The sequence below is a fragment of the Rhinocladiella mackenziei genome (assembly GCF_000835555.1).
Source record: "Rhinocladiella mackenziei CBS 650.93 unplaced genomic scaffold supercont1.13, whole genome shotgun sequence".
NCBI classification, from domain to species: domain Eukaryota; kingdom Fungi; phylum Ascomycota; class Eurotiomycetes; order Chaetothyriales; family Herpotrichiellaceae; genus Rhinocladiella; species Rhinocladiella mackenziei.
This window is the reverse complement of record NW_013550592.1, coordinates 83,270-103,970: the sequence shown is the minus strand read 5'-3', so window position 1 is coordinate 103,970 and position 20,701 is coordinate 83,270. Positions and strand designations below refer to the sequence as shown.

The 20,701-nt window shown below is 50.9% G+C and overlaps 10 protein-coding genes across 10 annotated transcripts; 4 read left to right on the top strand and 6 right to left on the bottom strand.

The window, feature by feature from the left end:
• Positions 1–1,100: 1,100 nt before the first annotated feature.
• Positions 1,101–2,855, bottom strand: Z518_11369 (uncharacterized protein; the record flags this gene model as incomplete). The annotated part of the gene is made up of 3 exons (XM_013411064.1): positions 1,101–1,744; positions 1,842–2,378; positions 2,474–2,855. 3 exons carry the CDS (start codon positions 2,853–2,855, stop codon positions 1,101–1,103), a joined length of 1,563 nt encoding a protein of 520 aa, XP_013266518.1.
• Positions 2,856–3,593: 738 nt separating this feature from the next.
• Z518_11368 (uncharacterized protein) lies at positions 3,594–4,904 on the bottom strand (the record flags this gene model as incomplete). Its single annotated transcript, XM_013411063.1, has 3 exons — positions 3,594–3,750; positions 3,806–4,688; positions 4,739–4,904. 3 exons carry the CDS (start codon positions 4,902–4,904, stop codon positions 3,594–3,596), a joined length of 1,206 nt encoding a protein of 401 aa, XP_013266517.1.
• Positions 4,905–5,201: 297 nt separating this feature from the next.
• Positions 5,202–6,171, top strand: Z518_11367 (uncharacterized protein; the record flags this gene model as incomplete). The annotated part of the gene is made up of 2 exons (XM_013411062.1): positions 5,202–5,491; positions 5,541–6,171. The coding sequence occupies 2 exons, from the start codon at positions 5,202–5,204 to the stop codon at positions 6,169–6,171; spliced, it is 921 nt and encodes a 306-aa protein (XP_013266516.1).
• A 104-nt stretch (positions 6,172–6,275) lies between these two features.
• Z518_11366 (uncharacterized protein) lies at positions 6,276–8,921 on the bottom strand (the record flags this gene model as incomplete). The annotated part of the gene is made up of 1 exon (XM_013411061.1): positions 6,276–8,921. One exon carries the CDS (start codon positions 8,919–8,921, stop codon positions 6,276–6,278), a length of 2,646 nt encoding a protein of 881 aa, XP_013266515.1.
• Positions 8,922–9,170: 249 nt separating this feature from the next.
• On the top strand, positions 9,171–11,168 carry Z518_11365 (uncharacterized protein; the record flags this gene model as incomplete). The annotated part of the gene is made up of 1 exon (XM_013411060.1): positions 9,171–11,168. The coding sequence occupies one exon, from the start codon at positions 9,171–9,173 to the stop codon at positions 11,166–11,168; it is 1,998 nt and encodes a 665-aa protein (XP_013266514.1).
• A 65-nt stretch (positions 11,169–11,233) lies between these two features.
• Positions 11,234–11,980, bottom strand: Z518_11364 (uncharacterized protein; the record flags this gene model as incomplete). Its single annotated transcript, XM_013411059.1, has 1 exon — positions 11,234–11,980. One exon carries the CDS (start codon positions 11,978–11,980, stop codon positions 11,234–11,236), a length of 747 nt encoding a protein of 248 aa, XP_013266513.1.
• Positions 11,981–12,830: 850 nt separating this feature from the next.
• Z518_11363 (uncharacterized protein) lies at positions 12,831–13,318 on the top strand (the record flags this gene model as incomplete). The annotated part of the gene is made up of 3 exons (XM_013411058.1): positions 12,831–12,843; positions 12,904–13,041; positions 13,101–13,318. 3 exons carry the CDS (start codon positions 12,831–12,833, stop codon positions 13,316–13,318), a joined length of 369 nt encoding a protein of 122 aa, XP_013266512.1.
• Positions 13,319–13,622: 304 nt separating this feature from the next.
• Positions 13,623–14,784, bottom strand: Z518_11362 (uncharacterized protein; the record flags this gene model as incomplete). The annotated part of the gene is made up of 2 exons (XM_013411057.1): positions 13,623–14,590; positions 14,664–14,784. 2 exons carry the CDS (start codon positions 14,782–14,784, stop codon positions 13,623–13,625), a joined length of 1,089 nt encoding a protein of 362 aa, XP_013266511.1.
• A 508-nt stretch (positions 14,785–15,292) lies between these two features.
• Z518_11361 (uncharacterized protein) lies at positions 15,293–18,367 on the top strand (the record flags this gene model as incomplete). Its single annotated transcript, XM_013411056.1, has 1 exon — positions 15,293–18,367. The coding sequence occupies one exon, from the start codon at positions 15,293–15,295 to the stop codon at positions 18,365–18,367; it is 3,075 nt and encodes a 1,024-aa protein (XP_013266510.1).
• A 939-nt stretch (positions 18,368–19,306) lies between these two features.
• Positions 19,307–20,049, bottom strand: Z518_11360 (uncharacterized protein; the record flags this gene model as incomplete). The annotated part of the gene is made up of 4 exons (XM_013411055.1): positions 19,307–19,446; positions 19,532–19,649; positions 19,704–19,749; positions 19,859–20,049. The coding sequence occupies 4 exons, from the start codon at positions 20,047–20,049 to the stop codon at positions 19,307–19,309; spliced, it is 495 nt and encodes a 164-aa protein (XP_013266509.1).
• Positions 20,050–20,701: the final 652 nt, after the last annotated feature.

The following is a 20,701-nucleotide window of genomic DNA, read 5'->3' as shown; positions in this document are numbered from 1 at the left end:
GGGCTTGGACATACACATGAATGTATTCTTTGGACATGAATGGATTATATTTACGGGATGGCTTGTCCTTTTTCTCTCCTTGATGGTTATATAGTAGGAATCTAGACCGACGGTCATGAGCCTACAAGAAGCTGATCCAAAGGACCTAATTTGGACCAAGCCTCTCCTTTTCCTCGAAGGAGTCGTCGTGTCCATATTCGCATCCCTACATGGATGACGTTGCTTCAATTGCCCTTCTCAAACCGCCACAGCAATGCGTTCTGTTTGGCATTTCTTTATACTTACAGCAGAGATCACGTGACTCCACAAAGAGCTTGCTTTGATTGGTTGGAAATTTTACGCAACCCCCTTTTACGGCGGTGATATTGCACTTACCACGTTCGATATCGATTCGAGAATGGCAATGTCGGAATCAAAATTCTGTGATTGGATTAGAGGACAGTATTTGAACGGAGTAGGAAGACGGTAGATAGTAGATGATATCGTTCGTGGTGGCGCCCTTTTTGGCTGAGAACAATTTTCAGCCTTGCGCAGCGGTCCCAAACCGCACCTACATTCCCTCTTGCAAAGCTGGTCCTAGGGTGGGTGCCCATATTCATGACAAGTTGTTCATCCCTCACTCTGATAGATCTGGGATTAATGCCTGCAATGACGAGACATCATTCGCTGACACAAAGTCGGCCGTTTTCCCGATAAAAGTGACCAGCTAGAGTGGTCGGTCGAAGGTTTTATACTATTTCTTGTTGTGCGGTGCGAAACCCGCCGTCATCATTCACACAAAATCTAGTGTCTGCTTAGATTACGATCACGGACATCGAAAGGGATGCGAATAGAATCAGAGACATAAAACTCAAGCTCGGTCTTGCATCGGCATAAGGTAGGAAAGAAATCCTGAACATGTCATCATCAGGTTGGCTCGGAATTTATCACGTGCCTACTTGGGTTTCCTGTGATATGTCACAACCGTATTATTCGAGCATCCATCAGAGACATGGAAGAGTACCGCTCCTGGTCGACCGGTTTATCTCATTCACGCCTATGTCGAGTTGATATACCAGATTGTCCCCATCCACGCATTTCTCATCTCGGACGGGTTCGGATCAAACCACATAGCGAAACTGTTTATCATTGCCAAAGTCCGTCGGTCGCTCAAGATGCACTACCTCCCGGTCACGACCGTACTTGCGATCTCGTTTGCGATTCGCACGGATCAGAAGACCCATCTGTAGGCACGCGGTGACGAAGACGAGAAGGCAGGCGCCGCATGAGATCCACATACCCTTGCGATAATAAGGGGCATCGGACTTGGGGAATATATTGGTACCCAAGACGGGACCACATTGGCCCCCGGTCGCGAGGATCGCTAGTGCAGCTGCCCGCTTGCTGTCTGTTGCGTGCGTATTGCCGACCCATGTCAGCGTCATGGCCACGGACACAAAGATCAGAACGGTTAGGAAGAGTCCAAAGTATCGTGGTGCCACGCCCGTTGTGGTTCCGAGAATAATGTATCCAACGGCCGCGAGGAGAGCGGGACCCGCGACGAAAATGCCTCGCAAGCCGACGTGGTCGGAAACGAAGGCTGTGCCGACAATGGCAAGGAAGCAAAGAACGTAAGGAGGCGCGGAGAGACCGTTGCTTTGGATTCTGCTGAAGGCTCCCATCTCGCTGATAATCGTGGGTACAAAGAGTGGTAGGGATGCGAAACATACGTTGCATCCGAAGTACATCAGTGGTGGGAGGTAGGCTAGATTGAAATTGTCAGTGTGTATATATATGAGGCCTGACGAGAGAAATCGGTTTCCCGGGGGGGAGAAGGGGGAAAAAAGAGCGGATATACTGACATCGGTAATCCATGAGGCCGCCTAGGACCTGTTTCCACTGCAATCCTTTCTTTCCCGTGCGATCACCAGGTTGTCGAAGAGACAGATCAACAGCAATCTCGCGTTCACGCTCAGTCAGAAACCTGGCACTATGAGGATCATCAGGCAAATAGAACCACGCCACCAGTGCCAGCAAACAAGTTGGAACACCTTCGACGATGAACAGGATTCGCCAGGGCCCGATAGAGGCTTTGGCCTGTGAGATACCGTATGCGAGGGCACCCCCATACGCATTTGCTGCCGCGCTGCCGGACAGGAAGATGCCTGTTCGCAAGCCAAGTTTCTCCCGGGGATAAAAGAAGGATAGATACAGTGGGACGCCAGGTCCGTAGGCGGCTTCGAAGATGGCGAGGAACACTCGGCATACCATCACGCCGGCCCAGGATGTGCAAGCCGCCTGGAGCGTTGAGACGAGACCCCAGAAAAACACTGCGAATGCGGCCCACTGGTGTGGCGGGAATGCCTTCCAGCCGATTTGTGTCCACTGGGATAGGATGTCTACAAAATGGTAGGTCAGATTCAAAAATGTTATGATCGTGGACGTGTTGACGGGAGGAAATGTAGTTTGGAGTGTCCCTCAGAGGCAGGCTTACAAGAGATATAAAACGTTGTTCCCAACCAATCATACCGTTTCCCCTCGAGATCAATATCTTCTTCCATTCCTGAGATCCGCGCATTGCCCAGATTTGACCGATCGAGCACCGACAAGCTGTAGAGGACGAAAATCAGGGGTATAAGGTGCCAGTCGAGCTTGCGTATGACAGCGTCTTCCTCCTTCTTGGTATATCGCGGTGCGAGGTTAGGGTCGTAGGCCTTGCCGATGTCATTGTGCGAGACAGGTTGCGGGACGGTCTCAGCGGTGGAGACAGTGGGCTTCTCATCGGACGAGATTTCATGAGAACTTGCTGATGAGTGCACTGCGTCCGGAACAGCGGCGCCAGAAACAGGTTTCTCAGATGGAGTCTTGATGTCCATGATGGCGAAGTGTGAAGCAGATATAATATGGAATGGGGGAAGGGAGAAGATATGCCAGGAGGACAATGGAGTGTTAGATAGGCATCGGCAACAAACCTAGACGCAACCTATTTATTTAAAGACAGACGGAGGCATGACGGTGTCAGTCGGGTCTTGTCCGGTCCTCGAGAGGACGATTAGAGCCCTTCATCCGTCCATCAATCAGTGTTGTCATGCCCAGTCCATCCCATCATCCAGCAGTCATGTTTCCCCGCGAAACGCCAACGCGTACGGTACTCTGGAGGGGGTTGATGTTACGTAGCAGCCGAGGCGAAGATGGACAGTAGGGATACCAAGGACTGGTGGATATGCAGGACAGGGGCAGATATGGTAAAGATCGAGGTTTAATGGCTTCTTGAAGCATTGCCGACCGGTGAATGAGCGGTGATCATTAAAGCGAAAGACTCAGAGATTGGAGAAGGCAAATGGAGTTTTTATGGAGATTGGTTGAGAGGAAAGGTTGGGATGGAGGTGGAGGGTGAAGATCTGCCCCCCGGTCGCATGCCCGCTTTTGCGCCTTGTTCTCGAAGCTCAACGCCACATTTCTTGCTCGTGCTTGTTATACGAGCTGTGCGCCAGCGGTTCTCCAATTCAATGCCATGTATTCATCCCTTTAATACATCGTCACGCTTCAACGTTCAAATCGGCCAAACCGCTCCTCTATGTGTGTACGATTATTACCCATGTCCATTGCACAAATTAGCCAGTCCCAACATATTTGAACCAAATTGGTCGACAGTCTTCTCGCTGCAACCACGATTCACCCGCATAAAATTGCCCCGGCGTACATCCACGACATTTGGGCGAGTTGGGACAATTGTAAAACGGAACATGGTTGTATCCGATGTCCTTGAACCTACAACAAGTCAACATTTTTGCCTTGATTTCGACAACGGAAGAAAAATCCTTACCAATGGATCTTGCTGGCATCTTCAAACAATCCCAACGCAATACTATGGACCGGGGCGTCTCCCCATCGTTCATAGAAAAACCCTCCTGTTCGATCAAGATGGGTAAAGTAATCCTCATACACTTGACTCCTCCAGAATGACAGATCGGCGATTTCAAAATTCGACCAGAAATGACACGTACTGTATCCGTGTGCCTTGATGTTATTGTCTGGTCGTCGTTGATTGTCCACCAACCATGCCATGGCATTGTTCTGGTGGAGGTATTCTGGATGGGCCGCCAAAAATTTGATGGTCTCCGGCCACAAAGACGGAATCGACTCGGGTGAATCGAAAAGGTTGATGTTAAACCCGTAGGTTTTGTTATGGTCTTGCATGTACCGAAACACATCGTAGTCTACATCGCAAAAGAATTTGACCTTGGGTTCCACTCGCCAGTAGTATTGCACATGTTGAAGAGCCTCATGTCGATAGAACATGCCGCTGTTCCACCTACACATCTTGTTGTATGAGATTTTTCCCGCATACTGGACATTGTTCTCCTCGAGAATCTTGGCGGATTCCTCGTACAGTTCCTGACTGACCCATGAAGGCATATCCCAGTGTTCTGGAGGGATGAGATGATAGGAGCATTTGGCCTTGGTCACCTCCTGAGTGGCTCTTTTGAATTCATCTGTAAACGGGACATCATTGAAAAAGGTCCAGGGGTAGTTGTATTTGTGGTTCCATGTTGCTTCCAACTCTTTCATGGTCGGGAGTAGTTCGTGGAGTTCTTCATTTCGGACGAGAGAGAGAAGAGTGGCATTAATTCGTGCTGAGTTGGGATTGTCGGGGGAATAATCGTGGTCTTGATGTCGCCATAGAGGTTCGGGAGGTTCACCAATTGCTGACGACGGTTAGCTGTGGTATCTTTCCATCGCCAAAAAATTTTCGTACGATCTACGAGCGGGTCGCGCTCCATGCTGTCAAGTTTGTCGCCATTTCCGACGACCGTACCCGGCGGTGATAAGGTTGGGGTCGGACGCAAATACTGATAAATGAGGAAGAAGACCAGGATCACGGAGAGCGCCCCGAGAAACCTCACGGGTCGTGCGACGGCCATCGTAATGAAAGACTCTTAGCCATAAGCCATGGATGAAGATGGTATTGGTCAAGTTGGGTCAGACTGATAACAAGAAGAAGCAACAAGTCTAACCTACACTTAGGGGAAAGTGTCTCGCAAGTTATACGTACCTTTCTTAGTCAGGCAGTATGGGGATGAAGTACTTTTAAATCCCCACCAATGTCAACGTCAACATCAAGCCCTTTGAAAAATTTCCTGCCAACAAGAAACAGCGCATGAGATCGGGTTTGACAACACTTGGACCACTTAAATAACTGCGCCTGCAACCAGTCTGTCATGGAGGTCCTACGAGAAGCACCAAAAGCTTCGTCTTTCATTCCCCTCATCGAGCATCAGTCTGCGACTCCAGCCTCATTTTATTCTGGGCCTCCAGTCCTCCATTACTACGGTGATCGCAGCAAATTGATCGTCCTCGAGCATGAAATCCAACCTGTCGCTGCATTCGCTCCTCTGCTCGAGACAGCAACCTCCCAATCTCATGCTAATGGCACGGAATCGAATGGAGACACGAGCGCAACAGGGACAGCAAGGGTAGTGGAGGATGTTGATGTCTGGGTCACGTCGGAGTACGTTTCACTGGTTCACACTGTATATTTGGTAAACTGACAAGTCCAGCAAACTCTTCCTATTCTCCAATTCCGCGTCGGCCGGTGTCTCCATACCATACCCTTCCATATCCCTGCACGCCATCCAATCCCTCCCCCAACCCTCCGCGGGCGAGCAACAAGGTCTTTACCTGCAGTTAGCATCCTCGATTGAAGTTGCCGGCAGCGACGATACAGAACCCGAGTCCATATCAGTCACAATCATTCCGACCGCTTCACCGCCTCCCGCGACAGCTACCGAGGAAGATCCGGCGGAAGACAAGCCGGAGCAAACACCTGTGATGGCCATGTTCACAGCATTGTCCAACTGTTCAAATCTGCACCCTGATCCGGTAGACCCCGGAGATGGGGACGACGGAGGGAGCCACCTATTCCAAGCGGGGCTGGCCTTTCCGGGCACGACAGACGGAGGATTACCGCCGGCCATTCCTGGGAGTGGTGGCTGGATCACAGCTGAAAATATGCATGAGTTTGTCGATGAAGACGGCAATTGGATTGAGAATAGAGACGAAGAAGATGACGTGGAGGAAGAAGGTTTGGGTCCTGGTGCCGGTACCGTGCGAGCTCGACAAGAAGATAATCAAGGTAATGGCGACGCAGGCGACGAGGCGGATGAAACAAAATGGAGGAGGACTTCCTGACGTCTCCTTATTGTACCATGCGGTGAATATCAGCGTAGACGGACAATAAGGGGATTTTTCGGATTATGCTTCCCCAGTCCCCCCAGCTAGCCCCATTGGGCGGTTCAATACACCATACTTTTCCTCACCGGGAATATGCCTTCCAGGCCATCCGCCAGCAATTCAAATCCGTCGCCCACTTCACCTGAACTCCTCGCCACACCCCTCAATCCAGCCATCAGAAATGAGAGATGCTTGTTCAACGCAACGCTCACGTTGGTGAGCTCCTGCATCACAGTCGTATCTTCGTCGAGGATGAATGTTGAGTAGCCCTCGCCATCACCCGCATCTTCCACGTCGGAGGAACTACTATCGCCACCGATAGTCCGGCGTCTGCGCCGCTGGCTGCGTGCTGAAACGAACGAGCTGGCTTCAAAGTCTGGGTCTGCAGAACCACACCGCACGGCCGAGGTGGGCGACGATACGATGTCCGCAAAGCGGATGCACAGGTCCAAGATTGCCAGAAGACTGTCGCGCAGTGGCTTGATCCGTTTACTACTCAGACACGCGTGCTCTAGCGCTTCGATGTATTGCCTATGCACCCTAATCATCTCATCAACACTGCCAGTCACGCTGAGGTGAGATCGCATGGTGCTTGTCAGGGGTTGAACGGTGCAAGTTGTTAGGTGTGCATACAGGACATTAACGAAAACCGAGAGCTTCGAATAGAGGACTTGGGCAGTTTTCTGGTCATTTGTGTCGGTGCCGAGGGGAATGTTCTGGGCGTGGAAATAAGCCCGCCGCTCTAGGATCGATTTCGCTCGGCGGATTTGGCGAAGGGTCAGGGCGATGCGTTGGTAGGAGACAGTGGACGCCGGAAGGATGATGTTCGCGATAGGCCAGCTAAGTTGGTAAGAGACTGTGACGGCCCCGAGAATTTTGACCGAACGGCGACGACTCTCCATGCTTCTGGAGGAGGTGTAACCAGCATGGACGGTGATAGACTCCGAATCAACGCAGTCGATGTCCTGATATGCGTCTGCTAAGATGTCTGCCAGAAGGAAACGGTCGTTCCACATTTCCACGCAGCGGTCAATCTGATCGAACATTCTGCTTTCAATCCTGTCCAGGATAACGCCGTCTTTGCTCAGGTAGAGGTAGTCAAAAGCATCTAGGAGTTTGGTGAGACCACAACTGCCTTCGAGCAAGTTTTTCAGTCTTGTAGTGGAGCTGTCTAGAAGGGAACTGAGATGACGATCAAGTAATAATTCAAAGGTGGCCGAAAATGGCATCGGTGAGCCATCAACCAAGTGAGCTGTCTCAGCAGCAGTATCAGAGAGCCCAGGACAATCATCGCCTTCGTTCACTGCCACTCGTCCAAGGTTGTGCAAGAAAGCGGCAGTCTTGCCCGCCGTGAAGATCGTCGTGGCATATTTCTTCAGGAATGCGGGAATTAATTGGTTGTCTTTAGAAGACAATATGAACCAATCGTGCCATAAGGTGGTTGCATCTCGTGGCTGCTTGTTCCTGGATATGAAGAATGGTTCTCTCGCCTCAATTTGGCCTGTACGAAGCCAAACATCGACAGGCTTCACATATAATCTGAGGGCAGACAAGAAAATTGGAAGAAGGGTTTCACGAGCCACCGAGTCGTAGCTTGAATACGCCAAATCACTTTGACTGTAGAGTGCATTTAAGGCCGTGATCGAGTCGTTTGGGGACAAATGTGACGTGATCGTCCAGATAGTCGCCAAGGGGAGGATTTCCTTTCTAACCATTTGCAATATTTGGAGTAGGCTGACAACCCCGGTGGACGAGGCCGAGTGCAAAATGTCGTGATGCATCCGAGATATTGCTTTTTGAAATTCTGAAATCTTGTCCCCGATACCACTCTGGACAAGCTGAAGCACGCCCACGCTTTGAGGTATTCGCAACCACTGACGGATGGAAGCGATCCTTGATCCAACGGATGCAGCCTCACCAAGCACAGCATTCGAGGTATTGCTCTCAAGATGACGGATACGATATCGTGGATTGGCTCGGATAATATAATTGTTTGTTGTGAAGACCGATGTCGGGTGCCCACCAAGCATAAACAAGACCTCTCTAACAGCTTGTTTCTCCGTGAGGGTATCGAAATCCTCTGATGCCCGCCAGAACTGCGACATCTCCAGTGTCGAGGAGGAGTTCAAATTCTCAGTGCCACTAGATGTGTCGAAAACCCTATCAATTTGAATTTCCTCCTCTTGATGCTGTTTCAGCGTGACCGGAGAGGTCGTCGTACTTAAAATCAAGATCTCGTCGTTATCAGAACTGAAATCACTGTACTCTGGCATTCTCCATATCAGGTCTTGTGGATCAATTGGATCGTCCGCGGTAATGTCAGTCCACTTCAGCGTCGGCGGAGCTTCTGATCGAGGCTGGAACTTTGGAAACTTCTTCCTCCCAATGTTGCTTGCGGGATCATGCGAGAGATGGAGTAAAAAGTCCAAAATATCTGGCAACCAGTGTTCGTCGTGCTTGTTCAACTCCATGCGGCAGGAATACATTTCTCCCGCCAGCTCATCGAGATTGAGGACCTGAAACTTCTCCTCGAGGCCGGAGAGCTTGTCAATAACAGCAAACTGATTTGTTCGTCCATAGTTATGGTGCTTGACTCTGCGGATAAAATTGTCTTTAATTTTGCGTACATCAGCAGACTTGACGGTTGGTGGAAGAATTGAGAGCACTAGCTCCTCCAGCCAGGCGTTCATGGTGGTCGTAGAAGCCATACCAGCTCCGTTCCTTGATCAGGCACGTTTCGCATCATATGCTCCGCGATTGTATATATACACAAATTGCGGACGAGTTGTCATTGATGTCGCGGTAGAAAGAGACGCGTCTACCGTACTGACCATTGTGCAACAAACTTCGTTTCAGGTGGCAATGCTTCGCCGTCACCACTTCGCCAAATTTCTTCAAATATACGAACCTTGCAATGAAAACTAACAGGTTGCCCTATGACCTAGCTTTCCAGAGCTATGGTGAAGGCTCCGAGTGCTCCTCCTCGTCCTCAACTTGACGCCCTTCTCGACGCTTTGTTCTACTGTCCTTCGTGCACAGCATGGCGAACAACCAAACCTCTTCAATCCAGCCTGCGAAGAGCTTTCCGCAGCGCTCGTCAAAGCGCCTCCACCCTTAGTTCTGGCACCGCGGTGAATGCCACGAAAAATATCCCTACCCGATATAAAGCCCTCTACGAAGCTCTTGGAGATGTACGGAAGAAGGCATCTGCACAGGTCAACTTGAGCCGGTTACAGTTGGCCCTTCAAGGCCTAGAGTTTGAGATTCCTACAACAAGAGTGGCGGTCCTGGGGCTCAACGTTCCAGAGACTGCACGGAGGATTGTGCGGCTCCTCCTCGCGGACGCATTGAAAGATGAGAGTCAGTGGGAACGACAATTGCTCAAGCAGGACTCAGATTTCAGTCAGGGTCTTGTGATCCGCTACGGACAACCGCCAAATCCCAATCTACCACAAGCGAGGAACCCAATACCAGTTCTCTATGTGCCCTCGGAAATTCTCGAGAGGAATAATATCGAAATTCTGGTGTCTGCGGTCAGCGGTCCGAGGACAGGGGAGCTTCTACAAGCCGCCCAAGCGGTCACGTCGGATGCGTTCCTGTCGCCCTCAATCGGAACCCCTACAGCTGCGAATGGAAGGCAGACAACCATCAGTCAGCCAGTGCATAGCAGTTTGCTGGTAACGAACGGCTTGGATGAGCTTCTGATTGCTGCTGAGTTGTTGGCGTCTACGAATTTTGCGGCTGGAGAGGATCGAAAGTCTGTCAGACTGGTAGCCAACCTGGAGGGTATCGAGGGGGAAGCACCGGGACAGGTGCTGATTGTGAATGTGGCAAAGGCCGAAGAAGGTCTCGCCGCCATTCGCAGGTCAGTTGGAGAGGCTACTAGTTACGAACACAAATGGATTGATTCCGGAATGCCGTTACTCTCGAGCTGGCTTACATTGGCATCTGCTTCGAGATCTGAAGGACCGATCCCAACGCCCGTGAGGATGCTGATTTCATCGCTTCTCACAAATGCGTCTAGAAATCTCCAAGCTCAGGCAGCGTTGGAGGCTAGATCTCAGGCCGAGAGGAGTCTAAGTCTCGCAACACGAGCGAATCTGGAGGCGTCAATTGAAGAATTCTCGCGTAAAGCGCATCTGGAACTACAATCCGGCCTAGCCTCGGCTTGGAGCTCGCGCAACTGGCGAAAACTGGCATGGTATAAACTCTTCTGGCGCGTGGATGATGTGGGCTTGATCATCACCGATCTGGTAACGAATGCCTGGTTACCACATACCGAACGAGCGGTCTATGAACTATCTGGCCGGTTATCTCAAGCTGGCATCCTCCCTATGGATCTCATTTCTACTTACAGACAATCAGAGGGCATTGGGACGACACGAACGACGGTGGACAGAGTTGCGGAAGCTATTCCTGTTGTGCAGGCTCAGGCCGAGATGGCGACAGATCCTCCCATGCAGCCGGTTGTGACTAACGCTGCTGGCACTGTAGAGGCCACAATGGCAGCGGTCGGCCGATCGATCCCCCTTTCGACTTCTATATCCATGACTCGCTCGCGACAAATCGACCGCGCAATCATGAACCTTACCAGTACAGCCCAGCAAATCGTACTCAAGACCCTTTCTCTCACAGGTCTCTCTGCCGGTCTTTCTGCTCTGACCTACGTGTCTATCACCCCAGGCAGTCTGTACGAAGCCGGGACAATAGTGGCCGTGGGCACAGCATATGCATTATGGCGCATGCAGGGTGACTGGCTCAAAGCCACCAAAGCGCTGGAAGATGGGCTCTACGAGGAGGGCAGAACCGTGATTCAGAAGATTGTGGGCAGGATGACTGAGCTGATCGAAAAAGGTAGCCGAGTGATAGAGGATGAAGTCGAGGTGCGGAGTCGACAAGAGGCCGAGAATGCCGTGATGAAGGCCAGGGAGGAATTGGACAGACTGGAAAAGTGATACTGTCCAACCTCCCGTGAAGTATCGAATAGTGTATGGCCAAAGTGAGAAAATCATATCGTGCCTCAACTGATCTCAACCGCGTCGTCAGGGACACCGCGCCTACTTCGCAGCCTTCGGCCCCAGAACTGCATCATGGGCAGCATTTCGTTGCGGTTCTGGGGCATCGAGTCCTCGGCTTTATTCCACTGATGATATGTGACGAACTCGAAGGTCGATTTAACCCGTTTCAACGGGCTAGACTCGGCGGAGGCCAGTGGAGATTTAGAGCCAGAAAGAAGGAGAACGGGAGTTCTATTCTTGGAGCTCGTGTTGGCGAGGGATGTAGATAGAGGTAGACCGCCGCCAATAGAAATGATGCCGCCCAGCGAAGACTGGGCGGAAAGCGAGCTGTGTAGAGGAACTGAAAGGGCGACTGAACCACCCTGTCCGAAGCCGAAGAGGTGAATCTGCTCAGGGCGATACTTGAGTTTGTCAATTAAGACCTTTGCGATTACGTCCTGGGCAACGAGTTCGACGGCCCGGGTCAACGATGAGTCTAGATCTAGGTCTCCTGTGGTCGAGTCGACTTGGAGATCCTCAGACCACTGATATCCAGGGCCGAGGGGGAATGGCAGGGGAACCGGTGGGTTCAAGGTTATTGTCATTGCGTCAGGAAGGTTCAAGGCGCGCGCGAATGAGGAGAAGTTGGCGGCCATATCGCCTAGGCCAGGAAGGAAGAGTATGGCGTTGGTAGGCTTGTTGTTTGGTGGGAGGTGAATGATTGGACTGAGAGATGCAGGAAAATCGTTTGGCGAGGGCTGAGAGGACATCGTGGCGCAGGAAGAGAAGAAACGTGCGACGAAAGAGGCTTTGAGCACGTTATGCCAGATACGATTGGAAATGTGTTTCGATCCGAACTCTGACGCCTGAGGTATTGAAACCTGGAAAGGATTTGCGGATGACGTCCGCAGGGTCCTGAAAATCAAGCTTTTGGATGGAACTTGGCTTTGCAAATAAGCATCTTTCCCTTGGCTACCCTGACTGGGGATTGGATTTTAAGCTCAACGCACGTCAGCTGTGGTTTGGAAACCTTTGAGCCACGCGTGTCCTCGGGTACTGCGGGATTCGATGCTTCACTTCTGGACTCATATTTGGAGCCTTTAGTGGCAGGTAAACGAGCCCAAAGACCTTGTGGAGGTAGAAAACAGCCAAGGAACATGCGAGCTGAAAGCATGCACCGGGATGTGGGCCCTGCATTGGATCAGAAACACATTACATACAAACTCTGGGAGACAAGCAGTGGCGCTACGTAATGGTCAGGAACACAGAATTCCTGGCCAAACATTACTGGTAGATACCTAGGGAGACATGGAGACTGGGTTCCTAGGTCACCTGTTGACCCAATGGTGGCAAACGAATGGACGTCAAAATGAATGGCCAGACTGAGTGGTGACGAAGTGGGGTTTATTCCACGCGTCCAATTGTGAAATAAGGGACATCCTTCACCAACTTCAGAGTGGTGGCGGAAACCAGCTCTTCTTATATATTGCCCTGTTCATTTCATATTGGAACTTTCCCCATATCTCAAACCAATCCTTCAATTTCGACTTCTGGTCAGTTCAATTCCACATTGCCCCAAAGCAATCCAAACAACTTCAAATCAACTCAAACACATCCAAAATGTTCGGCTGGGGTGAGTAAGATGGATGTCCCAAATGCTGACCCCCCAGTTCCAATGCTAACCTCACAACAGACGAAGGACGTGACGCCCATCAGCAAGTCTATGGTAGTGGTGGCCATAACAACCAGGCCAAATTCTCCCATGAGCTCATCGCTGGCGGTGCTGCCTTCGAAGGCATGAAGCTGTTCGAGGATCATCAACGTCAGGAGGGTAGGTTACAAGATATTCCCCTCTGAGAATATCCTGTCAGCGCGTTGACACACGACCAGGCAAGCCCGTCTCGCACGCTTTTGCTAAAGAACTCCTCGCCGGCTTTGTGGGGGGTGAAATTGACAAGCTTGCCGAGACGAAGGGAATGGACGAATATGATGCGTACGAGGCAAAGAAGAGGGCCAAGGAACATGCTGAGAGAATGTATGACGACCACTACCAAGGAATGGACCAATACGATCCCAATCGGCGTGACCAGCCAAACTTTAATTATTGAGGCGGCAACACAACAATGGTGGCAAGGGGATCTAGTACGGGCCAGCCTCCGCTGATTGAACCTGCACCTGGGAAGAAAAGCGAGTCAACGCCTAGATTAGCTATTTTGCTACCATTGAGATCATAGCAGGGGGCATCTACAATACAACAATGAAACCATACTAACACCTGGACTTTGGTTGAATATGATGGAGAAGGTCGATGCAAGTTGTATACAGCGCGGCCAAAACGAACCAAAACAACGCGGATAGCCATATCCAAGTTGGTGGCCTAACTCATGAGAGCCCAGCGCCTGGTAATTTTATTCATAGTTCATCATCTTCACTGGCGGTCTCTTCATCATCCGACATTGTCGCAGGCTGGGAATTCTGCTTTCTCTTTTCTTCAACTGTGGGCTTAGCCTGACGGTCCGTCTTCTTCGGGGACGGTAGCTCTCGCCGAGGGGTGAGTGGACTGGGTGACTTCTTTCTCGAATCCTGGGCCGCATTCATGGCTCTTACCTGTGACCGGGCGATAGCATCAAGATCGTCATCTTCATCGTCAGGTTCTGATCGAGGTGGAGTTGATGGATTGGACTCCGGCGAGTCAACGTTCTGCTGATGGTGGCCAACAGTATCCACGTCCATGGTCTCAAAGCCTTCGCTTTCTTCTGTTTCCTCATTGTCGGAAACATCTTCAACCAGCCGTTTGGTGCGACGACCTGTTGGCATAGCTTCCTCATCTTTGATAACTGACCGCAGTTGTTTCAACCTCTTCTGGTCTGTTTGTGCAGTGGCCATGACTCGTTGCATGTTCCTTACTTTCAGCTTCTTCTCGTTCAGAAGCACTGTAAATTTGGAGAGCATCTGTGTCTCGTGTTCCGCTTTGGTCTTTACCAATTCTTGGATTTGTTTCTGGAGGTCCGTCACTACTTCATCTTTTGCCTCGACTTTTCCTCTTAGATCTGTGACTTCTTCTTCCAACCCATCTCGCTGTTCGGCTGCTTGGAGAGCCCATCCAAACAAGTCGATGTCGTCAGTGTCTTCAGTTTGAGGTAGGTCAATCGTTCCCAGATGCTGGGTGATGTCTTCGATTTTATTTCGGAAGGCGATCGACAGAGTCGACTTGGGGTCTTTGCCTACGATTGAACAAGTGACTTCGAGGTTTGGCTTTTGTGCGGTGCTGATCGAGCCTCCCTTTTGAAGAGCGAACCCGAAAGAAATGATTCCAGCCCATTCATCGTCAGATCCTTCGTAGTTTTTCGCTCTTAGTTTCTTTAGATTGCGCTGGCGGACTACGAGAGGTTTAGCTCAACACGGCCGTTCCCATCTGGCATAACATGCCTTTTCCAGTGAACGCTGCATCACCATCCGTAGCGAGAAGATCCAGGTCAAGATCGTGCCCACCTTCCTTTCTCGAAACTCTGACGAGGATCGGGCTGTTGACCTTTTCCGCTTGAAGCAGTCTGATCACCCAGCTCGAACGCATGACTTCGCAAAACGTCGGGTGTAACTGCGGTTGCTATCTCTCACTCCTCACGTGGTTGCTAAATGAGCGGGAAATAATGCCAAGCTTTGGTGTCATTTTCGCGTACTGCTCGTAGTTGCAGTGCCAACCTCTTCAGTTTTGCAAGAGGGCTCCACTGCAGAACAAGCCAGACTTCATCCGACAACCAACCTCCTCTTAGACCGCAGGTGACCTCGAAAAGGACCTGGAGTCGCATATCTCGAACTCTGACCTCTCTCATACGACATACGACCGTTCAAGGTCACTCGACTGCCCCCCTTCACGGTGGTATATCCCCTCGACGGGGAGCCGTCAACACAACCACGTCGATCTGTCACGGTACTGACCAACGTTCTTACGACTTTACGAACCTTCACGATTTCACGGACCCCGTTTCCAATGTTTGACTTCGCGGCATTGTTTCATGGTGAATTCTTGCGACTTTTAAACCTTCAAATCGACTGCTTCAATCCCTTGCAAAAACAGAACCATGGAATCACTCACGTCTCACCCGCGCACACCCGTTGAGAGCTCCGAGGTCGAAAATTGGGACGATGAAGACTTTGAAAACCTGGAAGATGTCCAGCTTCGCACTGCTTCGACCGCAACATCAATCATATCACATCCTCAAGCTAATCATCGAGATTCGATGTCTTCTCGCATGTCGATGCGATCCGAGTCAAATCAGGGAGACGAAAATTGGGATGTTTTGGTAGACGAACAAGCTTCGATAAAAGACGCAATAGCTCTCGCCAAGAGTAAAGGAATACCGTTGCCCGCGAATGTACCACGTTCGGCTTTGGAAGGTGGCACGATAAGACGATTGAAAGGCAAGGAAATCAAGAAAGCCACTGCGGACGACTGGTCGGAAGATTTGGATTTGCCAGGAGCCGATATTCCCCTCAAGCTTGCAAAACACGACGGCCCCGATTTGTCAGAGAATTTGCGGCAGATCAGTGCTGCTTTCAGGACATCACCCAAAACTCTCGACATGAAAGACTTATTTGATAAGACAATTCGGTCACCAAAATCTCGGACAGCACCTACCCCGGTCACACTGGACGCTTTTCGCGATACTGACGAAGATGCGGCATTTGTGGATGTTCCGACAATAAAAGTTGCAAAACACAGGTCACCCCAGAAGCCGTTGTTGTTTCAGCAACCTCCCACACCGGTCAAGCCGGAAATGGAAAACATTGAAGAGGACCTCGAGCTACCCGCCGATGGGCAGCTGAGATTGTCAACAAGGAAGCCGCTACCTCAAACACCACAGCAGAGTGATGACTTTGATCTGGAATGGGCCGAAGGCAGTTTGGGGACTAGGCATGCCGGTACCAAGAGGGGAGGTCGATCTGCTCGCAGTTCTTCTGCATCGGCTTTAAGTCCGAGCGTGTCAAGCGCCTTTACAGCAGAGAGCGAAGATGAAGGACTCGACGGTCTAATTCTACCGGATGGACCTATTAAGTTCGAAGACCAGCTCAAAAAGAGACAACAAGAACATATTCCGGAACCGAGGAGCATTCCAGAGGAAAAGCCGGCGCCGAAACCAGAGTCTGGGAAAGAGGACTTCTTTTCTGGTTTGGAAATTGGGGATGGCGAAGTCTTTGACACCGCCAAACTGACCTTGAATCGCAACATCAAACATAAGAGTATACGACCTGCAAGCCCGTCTAAGAGGACTACCACCACACTCAATTTTACGAGTACCAAGTCTCAAGGGACAATATCGAAGTTGCCGAGATTTCAACCTGCACATGACCGACATGAACGTGCCCGCTCCAATCTGGAACCTGTCTCGGAAACTGGTGTAGCGATACCCTCCTATCAACGCCCAAATTCGCGGCTTGGGACTCACTCAGCTAATTCATCCGTTTCCACCATCCCGACTCCTTCCACTCCATCGACCCCCAGCAGACGAATCCTCCGTGGGGCCGAATCTCGACCTGAGCTGCGTTTTGAGCAGCCGACAACGACAAATGCCCAGCTTTTACGTGCAAAGCGATCGATGCCTGTCATGCGAGGCGTCAACTCACCGACCAAAGCCTCGCCGTATGTGAGACCTCCTTCCAGACAGGAAACAGGTAGCCGTCTCAATCTCCCTTCACGCCCTAAGACACCCACAGACCGTGCCGACTCTCGGATTGGGGAGCCTAGGAAGGCGGCTGTACCTTTCATTCCAGCCGGAGCATCGGCCGGGCAGTCTCAACATATTAGTATCAAGACTGCGGCGTCTCGTCACTATCGGGGTCAAGGGTCTGATGGATCAGGGGATAGCATGTCTGCTGCGCAGAGGTCGTTGTCCCGTCTTGCTGGCCTAGGCAGGCCGGAAACCCCTGGTCGTGCTCGAAGCAATTTGGCACCAGCTGAGCTTACTGTTCAGGCCAAGAAAACAATCACCAAACCCACGAGGCGTCGTAATTATGGTGATGGTACAGAATTGGAGATCTTCGATGATCTTCCAACATCTGCCAGCATTGAATCCAAATTCACCAAGACACCAATCGGTCGAGGTGCGCCTCGAAGTCTCAGAAGCAAGCTTGGTCTCTCGCACATGAACCCTTCCACCTCGTCGCTTGCAAGCACCCGACGAGGGAGTGATACACCGATGCCCGCGACACCCCTTTCCCCCCCAAAGAGTGATTTCTCGACCACCGCCGTCAACCCTGCTAATGTTCCTCGCTTTGCTCGCGACACTGCTGCTTCTCGAAACGCTCGTGAACAGCGACAGATTTCAACGACCTTTCAAAACGTGCGGGGGGAACCGCTGCAACCGATCTCAACCAACTGGAAGTCCACCGCAGCAGCCCGTACCAACACAGGAAGTCTGAGAAAGAAAAAAAGTGATAAGATTCAGTTGAAGCCACATCTCATCAAGCCCATGGGCAGTGATATGAACCGGCCCAAGACGGAAAAGGGCATGCAATATAATCCTCTGCTGTTTAGATGGGACGGAAACGAAAATGCTCTGGCCCCTTTTGACGTACCCGATTTTCATCCGAGAGGCGGCAGCCCCGCGGGTCAAGCTCAAGGGAGCCCTGGTACCAAAGCAAATTTAGCATTGATCTCCAATGTCGGCTCCGGCGTCACTGGAGTTCAAGTTGATGGTGGCATGGTGTTTGACCCGTCCCAAATGCGATGGTTTAAACTCGCTGAGAACGCCGATGGAACTACATCAAGCCTCCGTGGAGGGAGTGTTCAGATTGAAGAGGAAGAAGACGTTTTCGCTGGCCTAGAAGATCTCAGGGAGGAAGACGAAACCAGAAGTCGCAGTGGTACCCTGCAAAACATTCCTGGACTCGGTCCGTTGGGAGATTCTTTTGATGACGGAGAGGTCGGACACAGTAGTGGTGACGAGTGGGGAGTGGGTGAAGAGTTTGATGTTGGGCCTGAATTCGTCAAGAGGCAGAGAAGTGAAGAGGAGAGATGGCGCAGGAAAGTTGAGAAGTGGTTGAGAAGGGGTATAGAAGGGGAAGAGGAAGAAGGCCCTGACGGGACCGGAGGTTGGAGGTGGGCGATTCGAGACTTGGTGATGGCCCAGGGCGAAGCTCGAGGAGGTCCTGCTTGAAACTTTGTGGAGAGGATTGTATATTGAACCTCTGGTCTGTCACACCACGGAGCAAAGATATCAGGAATGATTTGGAGATCCGGAACAGAAGACCACAGAGAGAAAGGCCGCAAGATCGGGATGTAGCAGGGTTTTGGTTGTTACAGAACCCGGGCGGGCACCTTTTGTCGGTTTCTTCGTGTTTGGACCAAAGTTACAGACCATGTCATTTCTTCTTCTCACGATGATTGCAAACATAGATCCGATTTTGCATTTCTCCTGGTTCATTCTCAAGAGATTTATCACTTACAGTAAACCCAAACACTTCTCCATCTTCGCATTTGGATGTCCGAGAAGGTGGGAAGGGAATGCGCGTATATTTGTTGGTATTTGTTAAGGACTGAAGAACAGTGATGAGGTAGTACGAAAGGGAGAAAATACCTCCCTTGCAGGGGAACTGGCACGCGGTCTCGGCGATGAAAAAGAGCTGGAAGGTAAGATTTTGTGTAGAAGAAAGGTAGGCATATGTCGTGGGCCTGCCGGAGTTTAAAGAGGTGGCGAGGCTCTTGGTGACCCGTTCAAAATATACAAATCATATCCATTCTCGGTGAAAGAAGAAGCTTTCTGAGCACTGGTAGCCTCAAGGGTGGCAAAGGGCTTGGGTAAGGGCTTCTGACGGGAAAGGAAACCATTCTCAAAACCCTGAAAGAGACGAAGGTTGGTCATTTGTTGAGAACTGTACATTTTAACTACGGCGTAGGTAGTTCTGCTAGGCGAGGAAACCAGCAAGGGACATAGGATGTTCCTCGCCCCTGAATTTTTCCTTTCCTCAAAGAGAAAAACCCGTCGGCCCAAACATATCCTCTCCTCTGATTCTTTGCTGCGAGCCGTTCATGGTTCTTTTCTTTCCCAGATCAAAGCTCCTGTTCCTTTTTTCTGGCTGATCAGATGCATCGGCGTCTATGGGTTGTAGTAAGGGCTGTCGCTGTTGTTGGGATACAAGTCCTCCTTCAAGTTGATGCCGAGCTCCTCTCGAAGTGGCTTCAGCTCTTCCAGATATTCTTCGTATTGTTGGGTGTTCTCGACTTTGGCTTTAATGCCTATGAACCCACAGGGTTAGAAACTTTGTCTTCTTCTCTTTTCGCTTTTTGGGGACGCGAGTTTGTGTGATTTGAGGCTTCGCACCTTCAAATATTCTCACGGCTGTGGGGAAGTCATTGACTCGCCGTGCGGCCTTCAAGGCAGCGGTAATGACGCCGGGTGAAGGGACCAGGTCGTACGCGAAGGCGTTGTTCAAGTTTCGCTGTAAATTGGCGTCAGACTGAATTGGATGCAACGGAACGCCTCTTTTATATACCTGCAACTCGAAAACGTCCTGCACAGCATCGAACTCCTTCTCATATCTGCGATTTTGTGCGTCAGTGGAGCTCGGATGCTAAGGATCTTTTCTGAGACTGCGCCAACAGGCTCCGGACGGCAATATCTCAGTTCCAACCTCAAAGGAAACTGTACCTGGCTGAAAATTCCTCGTATGTCTCGTCTTCGTGGCCAGCGCTTCTCTGGATAGCAGTGGAGCTAAAAGGAGATCGCGCAGAAACAGACTGAGGTATAGCTGGAGCTCTCCTGAAGGGTCGTGTGCAAGGTCTGAACAGGGTGGACGTGGCAGGACGAGCAGTAAGACGGAGGATCGAAATGGAAGCCATTGCGCAAGCGTGAGGAGGAGGTGGACGGGATAAAGGTGAGAGTTCGAGAAAAATTGTTGGTGGTGTTGGTGTTGGAATGGATATTAATGAACTGGGGTCACCTGAGAAATGGTTCTACCTAAGCAAATCCAGCAAGCTTGTGAATGGTTGAAAAGACGGGCGTCAGCCAAGCAGTATTACCGTGCTAGAGCCTGGGTAGAAGTACCTTGTGCGTTTTAGGCCGGTATTGACCGGTTACGGCATCTGCTATTCCTAGTAAGGGTAAACAGTGTTGTTTGATTCCGAATTCATCAGCATCGATTGGTTCTTGGGACATTGGAATCGCAGAGACATACACTGCTCGAGGATCACCACCCCTCTACGCCGCTAGGATTCTCACTCGTAGCCTAATCGCGTCACCCGTATCCTCAACGAAAGACGCGCGACTATCGTAATATTTTGCCTTGGTCCCTCGTGACAATTTCCGCCTACACCAATGGGATGCGGGCGCTGTGATGGGTCTTGGCCTTCGCAACACGCTCTGCCGCCGTGCCGCCTGCGTCTTTACGTCTCAATTTTCCCCTGACTGCAGGAAAATAGTTGGGAATTTCGCTCTTCAATCTTCCTCGACACTATACGATTCATTTCTTCCGCTCGGCCTTCCGCTGCCAAC